This window comes from Pomacea canaliculata, linkage group LG12 (assembly GCF_003073045.1).
Source record: "Pomacea canaliculata isolate SZHN2017 linkage group LG12, ASM307304v1, whole genome shotgun sequence".
NCBI classification, from domain to species: domain Eukaryota; kingdom Metazoa; phylum Mollusca; class Gastropoda; order Architaenioglossa; family Ampullariidae; genus Pomacea; species Pomacea canaliculata.
The window spans coordinates 16389887-16410531 of NC_037601.1; the positions used below are offsets into that span (position 1 = coordinate 16389887).

General features: G+C 39.6%; 1 protein-coding gene across 1 annotated transcript; it reads left to right on the plus strand.

Annotated features, from left to right (window-relative positions):
• Window positions 1-6921: 6921 nt before the first annotated feature.
• LOC112576960 (phosphoenolpyruvate carboxykinase, cytosolic [GTP]-like) lies at window positions 6922-16210 on the plus strand. The gene is given in 11 exon segments (XM_025259856.1): window positions 6922-7877; window positions 9017-9137; window positions 9534-9679; window positions 10057-10241; window positions 10401-10604; window positions 11069-11256; window positions 12024-12240; window positions 12581-12624; window positions 12626-12789; window positions 13469-13668; window positions 13970-16210. Coding segments are annotated over 11 exon segments (1956 nt in total). The 5' UTR covers window positions 6922-7851; the 3' UTR covers window positions 14431-16210.
• The last annotated feature ends 4435 nt before the right edge of the window (window positions 16211-20645 follow it).

Below are 20645 nucleotides of genomic sequence, written 5' to 3' on the forward strand. Positions count from 1 at the left end.
GAGCCACAAGCAGCTGACTCCAGAAATCACGTGACTGTTGTGCGTGTCACTCCTTGGGCCTTTTAAGGATTGGAGATGGCAATCTGAAATACAATCATAGCTTTTGAAGCCATATCCTGTATGCATCAGGTTCTCTCCCCACCTATTCCCCTCCACCCCAAACCCCCCGTGGATGGGTATACTTATACTTTTTAAAGCGAATTCAATCCATTGCCGCCCCACCCATCCGGGTTTAAATGCAACCTGTACTGGAGTAGGAGCGGCATTTCTCGCTAGAATGACTGAAGGTAGACTAGGGAGGGTATTGTAGACAATTAACAGTAGGAAAAATCGATGGTTGCAATGGAGGTACTATGTTTCGAGAAAGGATATGCGGGAAAACGCTGTGTGTGCGTGCGTGTGTGTGAGCTGCTGTTCACTCCACGCGTAGTTCAGACATTCGAGCTTCTGTTTATACGTCTTCTTTCGACATGAACATGTTAACGATTGCATCTTCAGATATCCGCCTTTTATTTATACGTCTATTATCGTTAATAGTCCTGCTTCAAGAACAGACTTCAAGTAAACTGCTGCAAAACTTACAGTAGTAAACTCCACATGCTGCCGGGGTTTACGACATGCACGGCAAAAAGCTTTTTAAGTAGTTGTCATGGACTGCATGCCGACCTACTAAGTCAATAGATGTTATTCTGGTCACAGAGGTTTCGTGTACTTTGATTGGCCTGTGCCATACTTCAGGACGTGGCTTTTCATCATCATCATCATCATCATCATCATCATCATCATCATCATCATCATCATCATCAACAACTGGTTCTGGCCGCACCTGCAGCAAGCCGTCCCTCCGAAATTCGATGAGAAGCAGGAGTGACCGGTCTTGTCCATCCGTTACTCTGGGCAGCCTGTCCACCCCTTTAGGTTCGCCAGTCAGTTTGTCCTCTGTTGACCTCGTCGTCCTCCTATGTGCCCATTAACGGACAGCTTCAGGTTACCCACGCACCTCTACAGCACCCAACGATGCACCTGGCGCCTCCTGATTTATCTCCCCTTGCCAAGACTGGGTTAATTAAACTGTCTGCCTCGTTTTCTCGTCTCCATTGCTTAGTGGGTTTCTGACTTGGACTGACTTGCGGTCCGTGATCAGATGAGCCCTACTGTTCGTTCAGTTATTCATCCATCTCCACACCCATCCATCATTTATTGATACATCTCCGAGAATGCTTTCAATCGACGTTCATTTGTAACTTGTTCATCACTGTGACATTTCTTCTTCTCACTTTACCCTTTATCACGAAGCCCCCGGTTACATTTGTTCTTCTGTCGACTATGCTAACAGGCAGATATCCGGTGACATCAAAGGTAAAGCTACGCACACAGGTGTAAAAAAAAAATGGTCGCCGTGTACTCAGGTGTATAAACAACAAAATGGCCGCTGGGTATTGTTCGCAATGCTTCAGTTCTTCTTTATTCAGTCCTTTCCTCTATCTCCTTTTTCTCCTTTTTTTCCTAACTCTATGGGAATACATGTGTGGCCATCGGGAAACGCCCATCTCAAAATGACTTTTCACTAAGAGAATTGTTGCAGTGGCCTGAAGTAATAATTTGTGCACTGCCCTACACTTCGCACCCTATCCCCGTCTGACAAATGACAGTTGTGCTCACAATCAGTGTATGTCGTGGAATTTTCGAGCCTTGTGGTTGTGAGGTCTGTTGTTTAAATGTGGTAAGCAAGTTTTGTCAGTAGGAAAAGTACATGTTAATTTGCGATGACTTAAAATGTCGGTCAGGTTACAACGGAGCGCCGAGGAGTATCAAAATCCGCTGTGTCAGCACCTAGACTTCATTTACCTTTCTTCCCTCTTTGTGCTGGTGGTGAGGCTAAAGAAAATAAATTCTTTCTTGACTGTTGTAGTGCCTAAGAACTTGTTTATAATCCGTGGAGAAATTAAACAGTTGAAAATTTATTTAGACATTTAGGCATTTTCAGGAATCATAATAATAACAACAATAACAACAACAAGAATAATCTTTTGCTTTTTCTTCCAAACTCACAAAATCTTAGCTTAATGAAATTTGGAGTGAAGGAATCCCATGGTCACATTTTAAAGAGTTTTCCTCCTTAATTTGACCTTTCTTTGCGATATCAATAAAAACAAAACTGTGCTAATACTGACCCGATTCAGCTTTTTTTTTTTTTTTTTTTTTTTTTGCCCGATGTTTGTTGTGGCTCTCAGTAATCTTCAGGCAATCCAGACTTTAATTATTGTTCCTCTTGCTCTAGCTAGCATCAGCGGCATGAGATCATTGTTCATCCTGCCATCAGCGACCTCCTGCCCTCTTTGCACTTTTTTCTCCATCTATTTTATTTTATGATCAGACATTTTCGATCTTTTTCTTTCTAACCTTCATTACATACTCTCTAGTGTGCTTGGTTATAATTATGTATGCAGACGAAATCTTCTCATGGCTGATATCCCCAAAATACCTTAGCAACCTTGATCCCAACTCAGGTGTCATGGGTATATCGGCCATGAGAAGAGACAAATGAAGGCGGAGTCAAAGCGCACAAGCCCTGAACTCGACAAAATAATTCCTGAATCAAAAGCTGGACTCTGTGCAAGCACCAGTGTGAAACCAAAAGTGCCATCTCTTCAGCAAGCAGGTATTCTCTTTCATTTGTTGCACCTTTAATTGTTTCTCCACGTGGTTGACAGGAGTTGCCACTAGAGACGAGCAGAAGTGACCCCAGATTTAGTTATTTATTTCTACCTTGTTATTATCCTGAAATAAGGACAAGCGGCGAATAGAACCTTATCTCCCAACCGAACGGAATCTTCTCTCGATATAGAACGGCCTTGCCCCTTCAACAGCTGATCCAAGGTGACGGAGGTGTGACGCTTTCCAGCCAATCGGCGACGAGAACGCCGCGACCGCCCTCTCGCTCTGGTGATGACCTCTTTCCTCCGCTATTGTGCAGTTTGCTTTTGTCCCCCGACATAATTAGAGCAGGGTAGGAAGGGGGAATTGAATAGGGGTACCTTACTGTCCTTAACTTGATGAAGGTTGCTGTGCAGACTGTTTAAGAATAAACAAGATGTTGACTCCATAAAACGAAAAGCGAAAAAATGAGTTCGAATGATCGAGACATGTCCGCGCCGGGCATAAGAGTGCTCCGGTCCACAGAAACACAAGTTCTCATACCTACGCAGTAAAATCAAGTACAGTGCAAAGTCCACGAGATAAGGATACTTGAACCCAGTCCTCTGAAAACACTCTAAACAGTGAGTTGTATCGATGACTAGGGAGGAATATTCATGGAACATAAATCGCTTTAGAAAACAGATTACAACGATAGGAAAGGCTTTCAAAGATTCCCCCATGTGTGTATTTGTGTGCAAGCCCACACTGGCCACACATAAACCTGAAAGGGTAGTTGTTTCAAGTGAAACTGGCGAAAGAAGGTATAGCAATCCTTTATAATTCTCACGTTTTGCATTACACTCCTGAAAAAAATCTGGCTTCAACTGCTGCTGAAAAAGATGTTACCTGTAAACAAAGGTTTCGATATCAAGAGTTCATTTTGCCTCGTTAACCTGATTCCCTTAAAATTTAAATCTTTTTAGTACCCACCCTCTATATTATCTTACACTGTTCTTGTTTTCTGTTTTGGAGTGAGATGGTGTAAGATTCATATCTCTCGATGATGTATCAGGGGGAAATCACTTGCATTCTTTTTTGAGACCGTGGATGTGTTTGTGGTATGTCTTTCAGGGAGGAAAGGGTTAAGCGTGTATATCACTTTTTTTAAGTTGGTAAAAAATGCACAGTTTGGAAATGGACCTATACATTTTGATGATGATTGATGATGTTGATGATGTTGATGATGATGTTGATGATCTTGTACAACGCAGAGCGAAAGTAAAATTTCCAGTGGGTGTATTATGTGGAGAAGATTGACAGATCTGATGACAAATGTATAGCACCGTTAAAATGTATGAAACTTTTTTTCCCCTCAAGTGGCATACACTGAGTCCGTGTTTCTGATGCAAGCAGCTATAAACGGTTTCGTCAGCTGTGTTAACCTGACATGAAGGAATAAACTGCGATTACTGCTTGTGTTCCCAGTTTTCTGCGCCCTTAGAAACTTGACAAAACAGGTGAATAATAAACAGTGATGTGGCCTGCTTTTTTTAGGGTTTCTCAACAGAAGTACTTGGACAGCATCCAACCCTAATACTGTGATTTATACTTACTAAGACTGAGAGAAAGAAGAGAGAGAGAGAAAACAGATTACGTGCGAACTGTATTGGTTCGCTGAGCACCTTAAACTTTGACCCCTTCGAAACCGGTCTGTTGGTGAGGTGCAAACGCCGAAAGCCCAGTTTTCTGGCCTGAGGTGAAAATTTATTCCAGCACTACCGGCGGTATGGTATACCGTGTGGGGTAACACACTGCAAACTTACATTATTCATGTCTGAGACTGGTGCATATTTATGGAATAGTCAAAAATCTTCAGGTAGGACTGGTTAGGGTTTTGCCAGGATTGGGCCGAGGAATCAAGTGTTCAGATTGTTAATCATATGGCATACGAATGTTTGTAGATTGGATGATTCAGACCTTTTACAGAGTTACATAATTAGCAAGTACCAAACCTTTTTGACCGAAAAATTTGTTTTTTTTAATGTAGTATTTGGGATACTCTGTAAGTGAAGATCTGGGTAATTAGTGCATGTCAAAGAGCAAGTTGTTTTGCTCCCATTTTCTTTTGAGTCGGTGTAGGATACGCATTCGTCACATCACGAAGTACCCTGGCTGCACATTCTGAATCGACTCACTGGCGATAAAAGGTATAGCAGTCCTTTAATCCTTCTTGCATGCGTTTTGTGCAATACATTCATTTTCATTCATCTTTCCTCTGTTTATAAACGCGGACTCTCTCTTTCTGCCACACACACACAAACAAACAAACACAAACACAAACACCGATCACCTTTGTATTCAACTATCAAACACAATTTTATATCCATCATAGAGTTTGACGACAGAAGCAGCAAATGTCTTAATAGTTCACTACGAAATGACCTATGGCCTGTGGCCTACAAGTATTAACATTTAACCTGTTTACTAAGTGCAGGAGAGATGAAAACAACATGATCTGCTTCCAGCAAAAAAAGCATGCATGTTGACCGACATTGTTGTGCATTCAGGTGGGTGGTGGTGGAGGGGGGAGAGAAGTACCTTGACCCTCGATACAAAGGTCAAAAGCTAATGTAGTTTGTTCCTCCCTCCTCAGCCCCCATATAGCACACCCACACCGCTCTGACACACACACACACACATTGCACAGTAAAATATATCGAACAATTCAGTGACCGTTTTCGATATCTGGAGAGATTCATGGCTCTGCCCTTGAGCTTCTTTCACTCGAAGAAACCCAAGTCGCCCGTGTCCCCCATCCACACCTTCCCCCTCTTCACACACACTTTTCTTGATTAACCCGTTCCCTTTTCCGTTGTTATTCGGGGTTCGATTACGCCTGTTATAGTTGCCAAGTCACCCAGGACGCAAAGAAAAACTTGAACTCAAAGCGGTCACTTCTGGTTGTTGGACCTTCTTTCAGATTTCTATATCCCTCCCCGAACTCCTTGATCACCCTCGCCCCCTCTTCCCACACTCACACCACCCTGTGCCCTTTTCATGATTTTTTTTTTTTTTTTTTAACGAGCTTGCTATAAATAAGAATGGAAACAGTTAAATGAAGAGTTGCTTAGAATGAGCGAGAGACGAATTAACACCAGAGAACACTGTTCACGCTTTGGCAACACTCATTAGAAGAACCGACCAGAAGCTACAGCGCCAGGGACAAAAGAAATGCCAGAACCATCTGACGAAGGGTAAGAACTGCGGAATTTTTGTCTCCTTGTTCTCAGTATTCTTGTGCTTTATTAATGAGTTCGATTGGCCGTGTTACTGTTGGTCTGTACCAATACCCCGCCGACACCCCGTTCCTCTGAGGGCCTGTACCTTATTATGCCCGAAACATTTTTTGTAAATGAGCCTGGTCCAATCAGAAGCGCTTTGTTTTTACGTATGACAATGATGTGTCTTAAACTTAACGGTCACTTTATTCGTTTATTCTCCAGTGGGTTTTTTTTTTTTTTTCTATCGTATACTTTTAAGTTGCAAAATATATTGTCACTTTACAGTCTCCTTTCTTGACATTCCATTCACTCATTCATTTGTCTCTTATTTTGTGGATGCTTGTCTTGAGATTATCGTTTTACTAAAAAAAAAAGTGCTTCTGTATATATTATAGTATATTTCAGTGCAAAAACTATGAAAAGTGGCACGTTTTGTCAGTGACTTTAAAATATTATTTTAAGGTATCTATCAGTAAAGACAGGTACAATAGACCGCAGAGTCATTGGCCTGACAGATACAGAGAGATAAGATGTGGAAGTCGTTTCCACACGGAAAGAAAGTTCACCCATCGAAAGAGGTCCATCATAAGTCTAGCACACTGACTGCACGTGAATCTGGGGGCAAGGGTCAATGTGGAATCGCATGTCATACATTTGATAGCCAGTTTAATTGACTTTATAAATACTTACATGCAAGGACCTACACTACTAAAATCTCGCAATTCACTATGTGGACACGTGTGTTGCGGTGGTTGTATGTCCTGGTGCAGTGTTCGCTGTGAGTTCAAGTTTCGGCTGCGCAGTTGAACATCCTCGGCATCAGATGTTCCACCAAGCCGGCACTAAAGCCTGCAATGGCCACAAACACCAACCATATACACGGCCATTGAAGAGCTATAACAGTGCTAAGAAGAGATTAAGTCGAGACAATTAAATAATAAATCTTTATTTCAATGTGCCGCATATCCCAGAGAAAACGGCTATAAGTAGAAAAGAAAGGAGTGTGTGAGGAAGGAGGGACAGGGTATGGAACTATACTGATGTTGACCTTTTGCCGTAATAAAGTCTTAGTGGTTAAACTATAGGCGTAAAACAACTCCACTCCACCCTGGAGGAAAGCAACACAACAAAGAAAAAAGAAGAAAACAAGTAACTAGCATATATATTTATAGATTTATCAAATGCAGCCCCCAATTTATGAGGAATTATATATGTAATGCAGCTTGTTTGTTTGTGTTTTTTACGCCGTGCCAGCAACTAGGTCAAATGTAATGCAGCGATTCCTATAAACAAGAACTTCAAATAAGTAGATAAGAGAGATGCTTAATATTTCTATTGTTGGGTCTTTTGTGTTGATGGTTGTTTTTGTTTTTGTTTTTTCTTGTTTGATGTTGTTTTTTTCTGGGTGGGATGATCGAGTTGCTGTTTTTGTTTGCTGGTCCTTTAATTCGTCAACACTTGAAGAAAAGCGGATGATGACCGTGACACTGTCCATAAACACAAAACAGAATTGTTTAAATAAGTTTAACGAAATGTCCGAAGTCTTGCTACCGATTTTTTTTTAAGAATCTCTAATCTTAATTACGCATTCGCCGTCCGCCACACGTTTTCGTTGTTAACCTTTAACCTTTGACCAGGTAACTACTGGAACTCTTCAAATTTTTTTATCACGAAATAGTCCCTCATAAAACTATTACAGATAACTGGGCAAGCATACAGACTATATCCTGGCACCATTATAAAGGCTGACTCAGTTTATATTTTTACGGATATCTGTTGTTTGAATGAAATAGAGAGAGCACTGAGTGATTTTACGACGGAATACATGCCCCACGGAATATTCATGCGCCATTGACACGCGCTAGTTCTAAAGCACCGTCTGTCGTTGTTCCCCATCACACATTATGATGCTATACTAAGTGCAGCTACAATGGTGGGCCTTCTCAAATTTGTCAGGTAAGATATTCACTCTGAATAGAATCTGAAAAATGAAATACAGATGTTTTTAAATCGACATTTATCGGCCGGTGCTTGGTGGTTGCGCGAGAGCGGTGTCACGGAACCTTAGCTCCTCTGATAAATTGTGCTTCACTTTTCAGGCACAAACTTTGGTTAATAACTATTGTGTTGAATTTTAATTGATCATTTATTGTTGAGATTAAATCTCAGGTATTTTTCTTAATATTGTTGTTTGATCTGCTTTTCAAGTTAGTTTTGGATTCGATTTACTGTGACGCTGGACATAGAAATATCGTATAAACTTAAATAATTCCGACCACCAGTGCTGTTAACTGATTTATGTCCATTAGGTTGTGAGCCTCTTACACACATTAGGATAATACGAAAACTTACAATGGATTCGGTAACACGTGTGTCTGTTCGGACACGTATATTCACCGCCTGTAATGCATGTATAGGAACTTCACGCAGTCCTACGTGCTTCGGACGTGTTTGCGGATGGTTGCCAGTGTCACCAGTGGTTAAAAAAAAAACAACCCAAACCAACGTGGAATGCCCTATAGGCCTATACATTTTAATTACGATACGTCCTTCACGCACGAATGATTTCTTTATACGTGATGATGCACGAAAGAGATATTGAATATTTCCTGTAATCATACTCAGGAATGCCTTCCGTGTTTTTATTTTAATCAAATCATCAGATAAAACAGAGAAGGACGTTCATAAGACATTAGCAATCTTGTACAGACGTTTGCAAGCACAGCCACATTTTGATATAGTAGATTCCATATTCTTTTAGAATCAGGACTTACACTATCAATTGTGATTACATGAAATTACAATGTTTCAATCTTTACAGCAGAAGTTATTGCCATATAAAAATAATACACAGAAGTAATTGTAAAAAGAGAGCATAAATAAAATTTTGGGACAGCTTTATAAGCCTGGGTATAGAAGGGAAATATTATTATATTAATTTATGCTTCATGTATATGTGAAATTGGTGTATTCTTTTGTTCAAACACTTGACTAAACATGTGAATACATATGCTTATGTCATGAATCTTCATTTTCATCATTCTCTTCTTTGGTGCTTAAAGAGGGTGCTCATGTTCTGTTGTTTTCCACTACAGATTTTCAAGGCACCTCCTAAAGGAGGCTTCACCTATTCTGTCAAAAAGGCCACAGATTCAGCTATGCCAAGACCGGAGTTTCCGTGTTATATATGGCGACATTGATCGTCTTCCAATTAAAGTAGGGTGATGCTCTGCTTACCTTCATCCAAATAGCTAGTAATTCTGTTTAGATTGCTAATTGTGCTGATTCAAGTGTGTTATAAATCTTTATTTCATTCATTTTTAGCAGCATACATCTAGCTCATTGAACTTCAGATTTTTGTGTATGTGTGTGTACAGCTATACATGTAGGCATATTTTGATGCAAAGATTAGAAGATTTAAGCATTTTCTAATGATTTTTTTTTTACTATAATTTTTGTTTATATTGTTTAATCAATGCTTTATATTGTTTTATATTCTTTATATTGTTCAATTTAAATGTTTATAAATATTGTCTTTATCTTTTATATATATGTTCACCATTTCCTCTTGGGACATTATAACGTTTACTTACATTTTTATCTGTTTTGAAGGTGCGCCACTATGTGGAGGAACATGCAAGATTGTGTAAACCTGACACGGTGCACATCTGTGATGGCACAGAGCGTGAAAATGAGTTACTCTTGTATATGCTTCAGAAGGATGGCATTCTCAGAAGGTTACCAAAGTATGAAAATTGGTAGGGACTGTTTTATGAGTTTATGTTTCTTGGCTACGTTTAATCTTTCTTCTTATATTTTAGTCAGGTTGTTGAAAGTAATAATGAAGATAATAATAAAGTATTTCTTGGGTTTGTTGATTAGTTGTTGCTTAGTGTTTTATTGGGTTCACTTTGAACATGGCATTAGGTTTGTGCTTTTGTCTATATGTGATTGTCATGCAACCTTGTATCTGTCAGCACAACAGGGTTTTTCTTTCTATGTATTCTGTAATTTTCTTTCAACTACTGGTATTTATAGCATGCTTGCTTAGCATACAACTAATGTTAAATTCATTACAACCATTGGTATTTAATATATGTTTACTTAGCGTATAACTTCTATTAAATTCTTTTAGCTGGATAGCTCAGACTGACCCTGCTGATGTTGCAAGAGTGGAAAAACTGACATATATATCTACTGAGCTGCAGCGCGATACTGTTCCTTCACCAAAATATGGTGCTAAAAGTCAGTTAGGGAATTGGATGGCACCAGAAGACATGGACAATGAACTTAATATGCGTTTTCCTGACTGCATGAAAGGTGAGCACACATTTCTTCAATTTTTTTTTTCTTTGTTACAGGGGTTAGATTGGTGGCTAATTGCAAAGACCAGTTTAGCATTAAACAAATTTACCTAGCAAGCAGTGAAGGCAATTTCATTGGAAGGATGATCATTTATAAGATACAATTCTTTCCTAGGTCGAACAATGTTTGTGATCCCATTCAGCATGGGTCCTGTTGGGTCTCCATTGTCCAAAATTGGTATTCAGCTGACAGATTCTGCATATGTAGTAGCCAGCATGCGAATCATGACTCGAATGGGTAGCAATGTGCTGGATGTTCTGAAGGATGGAGAATTCGTCAAGTGCCTTCACTCTGTTGGACGACCTTTGCCCCTTACATGTAAGTGTTATTTTTACAGTCCTTTAACAATTTTATTTTTATAGGAGCAATTTTAGCAAGAAAGAAAGTATAATTTGGTGTCGTAATGTATGCAGATTACTTTTGTGAAACTTGGATTTATGTTGCATAATTGTTTGACAAAAACTAAATCTTATTAATTTGAATAGAATAGTTTGACATTAATGGTATTTTCTTCTGGTGTCAAGATAATGACGAAGATTTTAAGCAGATGAGATATGTAGTAGTTTCGTGTTCTGATTTTCATTATCTGATCCATTGTTTAGAACAATTTGGACCGTTTTGGCATAGGAACCAAGTTGCTATGGTAGGGGAGACTATCAAAAGTAGGAAGCTGGAAATGAGGGTATTAACAAGGACAAAAAAAGTTATTATAGGGGCAGGTTATGAAGTCTTTCCTTGATAATATTTAGCTGCTATCAACATAAAATGTCATCTCTTTGCAGCTCCATTGCACAACAACTGGCCTTGCTACCCAAAAATGACTCTGATTGCTCACCTTCCAGAGAAGAATGAAATTTGTTCATATGGTAGTGGGTATGGTGGAAACTCTCTTTTGGGGAAGAAATGTTTTGCTTTGCGTATTGGCTCCATTCTTGCAAAACGTGAAGGCTGGTTTGCAGAACATATGCTCGTGAGTTTTTTAATAGTTATTTTTTTAAGCTTTTCTTCTTAGTAAAACATGTTGTGCAAGAATCAGGAAGACATTGCATTTAAGTAACAAAGTCAAGTATGTATTTCAAGTATATATAAGTATGAGCTATATACTCTGAATATCATTGTGACCAAGAAAGCTTTTTGACTCTTGGAAAGCTTGAAAGACATCAACAATAAGGGTTATTAAAGTATCCTAGAATCTGAAACAGATGTAGGCTTTTCATTGTATATAACCTATTTTTACAATTTTAAAAAAAATTAAAGAGTGCACTTTTGTAGTGTACTTTTCTCTCATGAAGATAAGCTCCATGCACTGCATGAGATGATCAAATTACAATCCAATAAAGAAACTGTAGTCAAACTCGAAGACAGCAAAGATGCAACACAGTGTAGTGATGCCCTGGAGAAATAGCCAAATGCTTTCAAAAGGAATGTAGTAAGGGAGACAAGCAAGATAGCAGTTGATATGATGGATGGGCTATCTCCACCAATTACTGACAACAAATTGGAGAATGTACTTTTTTTTTTTAAGGTTTGATACACCCTAGAAGTAAAATTGAAGCAGAATTTGCATTACATTGTTGAAAACATTGTCAGCAACTCCCACCACCATACCAATCTTGTAATTTTAATTTGATATTTTTTTGAAAGCATTCTTTATATTGTAATTGCTATTGTTATTTTTCTTTGTATTGGTTTTGAGAAAGAAAATGTTACTTCTCAATATTGTTACTTATGTTTCAGATACTGGGAATCGAAAACACACAAACTGGAGAGAAACGCTACATTGCAGCAGCATTTCCAAGTGCTTGTGGCAAAACTAATCTTGCCATGATGAAGCCATCTCTTCCCCACTTTAAGGTCACCTGTGTGGGAGATGACATTGCATGGATGAGATTTGATTCTGAGGGACGTTTAAGGGCCATTAATCCAGAGGCTGGTTTTTTTGGTGTTGCACCAGGTGAGTTTTATTCTTGATGGCAATAGTTTGGCATTATTCTTTTGTCTATCGTTATCCCATAAATCCTGTGCTAAGGTGGCATTCCTTCAAAATGGACATTTAGGATTTTTAATGTTCTCAGATTCCTTAGCAATTTGCAACAATACTACAGAACAGAGGATCTCTTAGTACAATCTGAATTTGTCAGGAGTTGTTGGAAAATATTGCTCCACATTTTTGTGTTTGTAATTTTATCTGCATGCATAGTTTTGTTTGCATCACTTCTCAGATATGCATAGTAATGTGTAATCTGTGTGGTATGATGTCTTGCATCCAGTTTCATCCATTTTTTCTTTCACAGGTACATCATCAAAGACAAATTACAATGCCATGCAGACTATTCAGAAAAAACACTATTTTCACCAATGTGGCGGAGACAAGTGATGGGGGTTTTTTCTGGGAAGGGCTAGAGCAAGAAATCCCTGAGGGGGTGAAAATTCGTTCCTGGTTGGGTGACGAAGATTGGAGGAAGGACTCCAGTGACCGACCTGCTGCCCACCCCAACTCCAGGTATCAGCATTTCATTTGGCTTACTTGCTACCTAATTCCTTGTACTTTCTGTTGTCATAGACTGGATATTCTTGTTCCAAACATTTGGCTAGCTTCCATCCCATTAAGTGCCTCCAATTTTTAATTTTTGTCTGTGCAGGATTCTATTTTAGACTAGCAACTATAAAATGGAAATTGTCAGAGTGAAATAAAACATTTTCATCATTCACCTAAGAATTTAGAGCCAAAGAGGTCCAACTTTAAAAGTAAACAGGAGTTTATTAACTTTCACATTAATTCCCAGATAATCACAAGTTTCATATTTTGACAAATCATAAAAAATGAACATGACAATAACAAATCTAAGTCTATAATTATTACTAATGAAAGTTCAGAGTAATGATTTTTAAGTAGATTTAAGCATATTTGATTTCCTTGCAAGGAATTGGGAGGTTAATAGAAAGGGAGCTGTTATGGGTGTTTTGACTGCTGGTTTTGTTCTTTATTCATATCTAGAGCTTTAGGTTGAAAAACAAATGGTTAATGCAAACTAAATTTTAAACATTCCTGAACTGTACTCTTTGTCAGCATCATAACTGCAAATGTCTTAACAGAGCTAGTGTATCAACGAGGAACACAGTTTTTTTTTTTTTATCAAAAGGTACTCAGTTTTACAATTGATACTATTTCTTTTGTTCAGATTCTGCACACCTGCGGCACAGTGTCCCATCTTGGACCCTGCCTGGGAGGATCCTGAGGGTGTTCCTATTGATGCCATTATCTTTGGAGGTCGCAGGCCTGATGGTGTTCCACTTGTGTATGAGGCATTCAACTGGCAGCATGGTGTCTTTATGGGAGCCTCCATGAGATCAGAGTCCACAGCAGCTGCTGAACACAAAGGTAATCTTGGTCATGCATGCTTATAGTCTTTTTATCATGATAAGAATTCCTGTTCAGAAGGAAACTTCTAGACCAAACCATTGCACATGTACAACAAGAAAATTGGCCTTTTTATATATTCTAAAAAGAGAATGTAAAAATCAGGTCTTGACATGTCCTGGTATAGATAAGAAGCAAAAAATATAGAGATTGAGATTTTCTTTTTTCAAGTGTGATAAGTCAGCAGGTTCGAGTTAGACTGAAGAGAGGAATCAGAATTGAAAAAAGGAAATAACTATTATTAACCACTTTTGTTCCACAGCCAAGCAAATCATGCATGATCCCTTTGCCATGCGGCCATTCTTTGGTTACAATTTTGGCGACTACCTTCAGCACTGGTTGTCCTTTGGCAGCCGTGCTAACGAGCTTCATCTGCCCAAAATCTTTCATGTCAACTGGTTCCGCAAAGATGCAAATGGCAAGTTCTTGTGGCCAGGCTTTGGGGAGAACTGCCGTGTGCTGGACTGGGTCCTGCAGAGGATCAATGACAAAGATGTCTCGGTGCCAACACCCATCGGCTTGGTGCCAAAACGAGAGTCCCTCAATCTAGATGGACTTGAAGACCCTGTTGACTATGATGCACTGTTTAAAATTAGCCAAAATTTCTGGGAGAATGAGGTGAATGCTGTGTACAAATACTTTGATGAGCAGGTCAACACTGATTTGCCTACTCAGATCATGAAAGAGCTAAAAGACCTGGAGTCCAGGGTACAGGCCATGTAAAACATGCTTATGAGAGAGCAGAAGAGACATTATTTTACCCACTCAGTGTCTGGCATGCCCCTTATATGGCACTTCAAATGGTGTGATTTTGGGATGTAACTTAAGACTTAACAGACTATTGTATATTGCTTTGGTGTGAAGTGGATCATTGGGACAGATAGCTTGCAGTATGTATGGGGGAAAATGGTGTCAAAATGTGACATCAAAATGGTGTTGTCTTATATATATGTGTGCTCTGAAATGAGTATGTCTTGTCATATTATACCCAAAAAAGACAGAAATTGAGGGTGACTTTTACAATTTGTTCTGATGTATTCATATTTTATCCAGTGGGTTTTCTTTTCTCTTTTTTTTTTTTGCTCTGCACTTCATGTCTAGTACAGAAAAAGTCATGTGAGCATGCATATGTGGAGGCATAAGGGATGGAAAGAGAGATGACCAAAAATCCAGCATCCATACTTTGTCTTTTCTTTTTCTGTGGTTTGACATCAGCTTCAGTTGGAATTGCATATCGGTGAGATGATTCACATTTTCACATCATTAAATATATATGCCTAAAGTACTTATATTTCTAATGAATGCACTATGGGGCCTTATACAATGCATTTGCTTCAGCTAATATCAAAGTTAATCGTAATTATCAAGCTGCTAAAAAATGTGCATTTGAAAAACAGTCAAAAGGAATTCCATTTTATTGTTATTCCATTTTTTTTGTGCTACTGCCAAAGAAATGACAAAGGCTTATATGAAGAGCAAATAAGTGTGTGTCAGACCTTATTTTTCCTTGCTTAATCATGAGCAGTATGTTGCTTCAAAGTTTTCATAATTTTAGTGATATATAAAGGACACTATTTTTGTTTTACAACGGATGCTAATTGTATAAATGAAGTTTATGGAGAGTGAAGCAAACCCTTTTGGGTTCAGTAGTCTTTTTCTGTTTATTTTCCTAGCATCAATGCTTGCTTATTGCGGACCATACAGAATTGTTATTTTTATTGTTCATGATGTTAATATATACATTGCGATTAAATTTTTGCACCCTTATTCACACTGATCATTTTATACACAATTTATAATTGAAATGATATCACATTCCTAAACATATCCCATGTACATGTTTGAGGTAGTGGTAGTTTACAGATATTTTTATCCTTTCTGTGATACAAGTATGATGTAATTTTAGATGTGCACAGTCTTACTGTGTAACTGATACATGACACTAGTGCCGTAGTTAGTGTGAGTGGTTATGACAGTGCAGGTCTATTTTATAAATAAATATTTATGTTCTGCTATCCCATAGCAGAATTTTTTTTTCATGTTCTTGATAGTAGTTGTGTAAATTAGACCTTTCTATGTTATTTTCGGAAATCTTAGCACATTTAAGTCAAGTTTTATATTTTCAATTTTTTCTCTTTCACAGCTGCTTTAATTTACTTTTTTCATTTTGCATGTCAATTTTATACAAGGTTGTAAGATTTTCAGACTTTGCACATCATTTTAGTTTTATTTTTATTGTATCTCAAAAACATATAAACTATGATCTGATCCTCCATGACAGGAAATGTTTTGTATTTTAATTGTTTTCAGTTTTAATAGATTACTGGCTATGTAAACTAATAAATACTAAAGCTATACTACGCATTTACGGACACAGTGAATGCCTCAATCCTGCCAAACCAAACATCCACTGGTTCCTTTTGTTTTAAATACCGATTGACCAAATGTGTGATCTCTGAACAAACAACTGAAAGGTTAATAAAGAATGATTTGCTGAAGCAATCATGATTGTTGTGTTATCACTGGGTGGATTTTGTTTGTTTTTGACAACAGGTACACCTAAACGCACTTTCAAAATGTACATGCTCACATGAGAATACAAGTAATGACTTGTACTGAATTTACTATGACGGAACTATGTAATTATTTCTAATTTGTATCAAACTATAATTTGTAGCAAAATGATAATGACAACTTTTAAATTTGATCTGGTGAAAATTATTGCCACTCGGACAATCTCTTAGTCCAGTAGTATTAAAATTGACGAAATGGGAAACTTTTAAAGAGTGAAACTTATTGGAATAGCTATAGACGGGATGTTCGTGGAATAATGAAAAGGAGGTCTTGCAAGGGGGATAATGCATGAGAGTCAAGACTATTCGTGGGTTCCATCCCTTGGTAGCGGTTCTTTCCCTTTGCTTTAAGTTCTGGGTTTTTGCAACGTCCGTGTGTTCACAGAGATTTTGCCAGCTCACAGATGCAGGCAATACATCAACTGAGTAATAAATGCGTCAAAAGCTTGCACTGTAGATCATATGACTAACATGTAACCTGCACCCATCCCACAGCAAGTGTGTAGCTCTTGCATGCACGCGCTTGACAGAAAAGCTTAGAACTTGTGCATTTTCAATACTCTGATTCGCAGCAAAAATGTATGTTAATAAGGGGGTCCACCAAATAATCAAAGTACAGGCCGACATATGAGGAAGTAAAAGGGCTAAGTGTTGCAGTTGTAAGCAGATAAATTATTCACTCCAGGCTAATCGTTAATAAAAAAAATAAATACAAACAATGATAAATGAAAAATGAGGTAGAAATGACTATACCATGCTGCAGCAGTCAGCACTTATCTTTTTCTTTCGTCTTCTTTTCGTTTACTGGGCTGTACTGTCAGGTCAACATGAGGGACAAGTGAAGAAAGAATGGGTTGAAAATGTGTGTCGGCTTGTCTGTTTTCATGCAAGTATAAATATGTATGAATGTATTATATATTACAATATACTATTATGAATATATTTGTTTGCATGGTGTCCTGTGATTTTTTTTCTTGTACAAAGGCGACTGGCTTAAAAACAAATGACATAATGAGTAGAATGCCAGGTAATTAGTTTTAAACAGTGTGAGCAGTTAAGTTTAAATTAATTAACTGTTCTCTTTATTTAATGGTACCAATACTTGTGTTTAATTTTCAGCTAATGTTTAAAGCATACTCTTGCAATAGATAAACTGAAGTTCAGGGGTTTGATTAAATCAAAGGAAACACATGGACTCATGTGTAATAAAATACTGTTTTGTTTGTTTGTTTGTTTTCTATGGGAGGTGATGCATGACTCAGTCTGCAGTACAGTTAAAGCTGACGAGGACTCAAGGCTGGAATCCATGTTGAGTCTCTGCAATTAATGCAATACAAAGTCCTGAAGACTCACGAGGAAAGCAGGGTGGTTTTACCCACAAACAAGCAGCTCCAGCCAATCATGATCAAGCAGCTGGCCTTATAAACAAGTCACACCCAAAGAAAGAACAACCTCCAGGAGACGAGGTTTGAACCCCAGCTTTGCTGCAATTGTGGCAAGTGGTTAAACCACGTGGCCATCAAGCTAGTGCGCCCCTCTAATGTGAATATTCTGTCAACCTCTTCACCCCTCGATGAACTGATACAAACAAACCCACTCGATTAGTGCTCGATCGTCTTAAAAGCTTAACGTTAGTAGCATCCACGTGAAAGCGTTCTGGTGTTGGGAACACTGCTCTCCGAGGTGTGTCAGAATGTGGGCCGGCCGGCAGGTTGGCTGGCTGGATGGGCCAGACCGAAACGGCACAAGAAGCTTACGAACAGCTGACGTGGAAAAAAGTTTTCTCCGCTGGAGCAGCCGCGGGCCAGGTAGGCAGACGCGAAGAAGGAACACATTCGCAGGATTTCTTCTGCGAGCCAAACGACTTCTTTGTGTCGGCAGTCGCTGGAGTGAGGTCAAGGTCGCGGCTGGCTGCGTTGCATCATAGCTTACAGTTGCTGCCATCTGGCGGTGCAGTGCGCGGCAGCGCAGCATAGGGTGGGGTGGAGGAGGGTATACGGGTGGGGTGGCGAGGGTGAAGCCGGGGGATGAAACGTAAGGCTGACACTCAATGCGCAGGCACTTCGCTTGGCCAGAACAAACTGCAAGATGTATGTGCGCGCGCGTGTGTGTGTGTGCGCGCGCATGTATCGGGGAGAGCGCAAGAAACATTTAACCATGGCTTATATATACTGACCTAGTAAAGCTTTGGAATGTCGATAAACTACAAAGATTAAAGTGAAACAGGTGCGACTGAATAAGATTAGCAAGCGGGTGTAGGGAGGGAGGGGGTAGGGGAGACAAGCTTTGCGCGGATGTTGCGAATGCGGTACTTGTAGCCAGGGTATCTTTACAGATTGCTATTGAATTCTGGGTATTAGGTCGTGGAAATGCACAGTGACAAAATACACCATACAGTAATCTTTCTTTTAAACTGCAAGGTTTTTTTTTTTAATTACCGGAGGCCACACGCAAATAATTACTCAATACCGGTAATCTTATAGTTGACAATATTGGCCTGATGTCGACTTTCGAGTCAGTTGCATCTTTGTAATGAAAGAAAAGTTGTTTGAAAAGTTTGCTGTCCCAGCTGGACAAATGGTCGCCTTATTAACCACCACATCTGCCTATAATCGTTTCACTAACACAGAAGCCTGTGTGTGTACTTGAGTAAAAATGAAATGATCGAGCAGATAATTAAGTTTATGTCGTCCGCGAGAACTATTTATGTCTATTCAGTATCTGGATCATCGGTTTTCAATGACCACAGGAAGACGGGTCACGACCTCCGTGACCGTCTTCCGGTGAGGGTCGACTTCCGGTCATAAGAGTTTATTATTCGTGAGATTATCCCCCATTCTGAATTGTCTCCCCTGTCTCACGCCTCAGCTGTGTCTGTGTGTGCATGAGATAGCCTTTGGCCAGACCCTGTGGACCCTAGGAGCTGCGTGTGTGCATGAGATAGCCTTTGGCCAGGCCCTGTGGAATGGAACCCTAGTAGCTGTGTGGAAGGGTCTGTCGAGCTTTGTGTGCACGAGGACAAGGTGCAGCCGTCCACAGGAACCACGCGCTTTGGTGTGTCAGCTGGCTCTTTGAACTGATGCTGTTGGTTGTAGCCTCAACCTTGTTTGCTGTGCAGCTTCCTGACGTTTTGACACGTGCAGCTGCTTCTCTATCTTCGCAAAGTGGCCTGCACGCTTCCGGTTTGATTGAACACAGTGGTAAGGTAAAGGCATTTCACTGTCCGCAAGAACCACGGCCTTTTTAATTTCAACCTTTGGAGACAGGGACTGACATTAATTACTCAACAGCAAGACAAAGAGAAAACAAAAGAAAGAACTAAATAAAGAAAAAGTGAATGAATGAATGGGTACAACTTTTCTTGGGTTGACATAATAACAAGTAAGGTGCAGTTATCTATATGCAGAGAATAAGTTGCACACTGTGGTGTTTGTTGACAGGAACTGAAGCTGCATCCATTGATCCTGTAGGTTAAAGGTTTTGTTTATATATTTTGTGTTTTGTTTGTTTGTTTGTTTTCTGTCTTCCATTGACGCCTCCTAGTCCTCCAATTTGCACAAACAATGGAACAAAACAGAAGCTCGAAGGAGGGGGAAAGCAATGCCATCGATGTTGTCTACATTATCGTTGAAGTTTACAAAAGAAGAGAGAAGTAAAGATGATGGTGGGCTTACTACTTCAAAGAAACTCGCAGACGCCGAGCTTTGACATACCACTAAATATTAGGATTTGAACCAAGAATTTAGTCCACGTGTTAGTGTTGGTTACAATGACTGGGACACGGGTCACACTGTGACACATGCCATCCAGTGACTGCAGACAGTCAAGAATGGGAAATCGAGTTATTTCCATGTTTCACCTTTCACATGTGCCGATGCCCCCGCTCACAGCCGCCATTTGCAGCTTTCTACTACAGTTGCGCCATCTCGTGGCGCCAGCTCCGCAACTGCTCTGCGCTAACTTCTTTAGCGCATTATTGAAAGTGGCGCCTTCTTCCGTACTTGGCATATCCTTACGCGGTCTACCCTAACTCTTTTCTCAACTCTACTCACGACAAAAAAAAAAAAAGTCTCCACGGGAAGCGAGCAAGGAGAGAGAAAGGGAGAGAGAGGTGAAGACGAGGGAGGAAGGCAGTTCGTCATGGTGATAACATCACTTTTTACTTGCTGAGTCAGCCACCGCGGGCAGCCCAACTTTTGTAAATAAGCAAGATAAGCAGGTCGACAAGTAGCATCGTTTCTGTGACTGTCAGTAGCGCCATCTGTCCAAAAAATGAGGGGCACGTAACTGGAGCTGCGCGGGGTGTTTACTCGCCTGTGCTTGCGCCTATCTTTCTTTGAGGCCTCGGGCCCAGGTCTTTTTTCT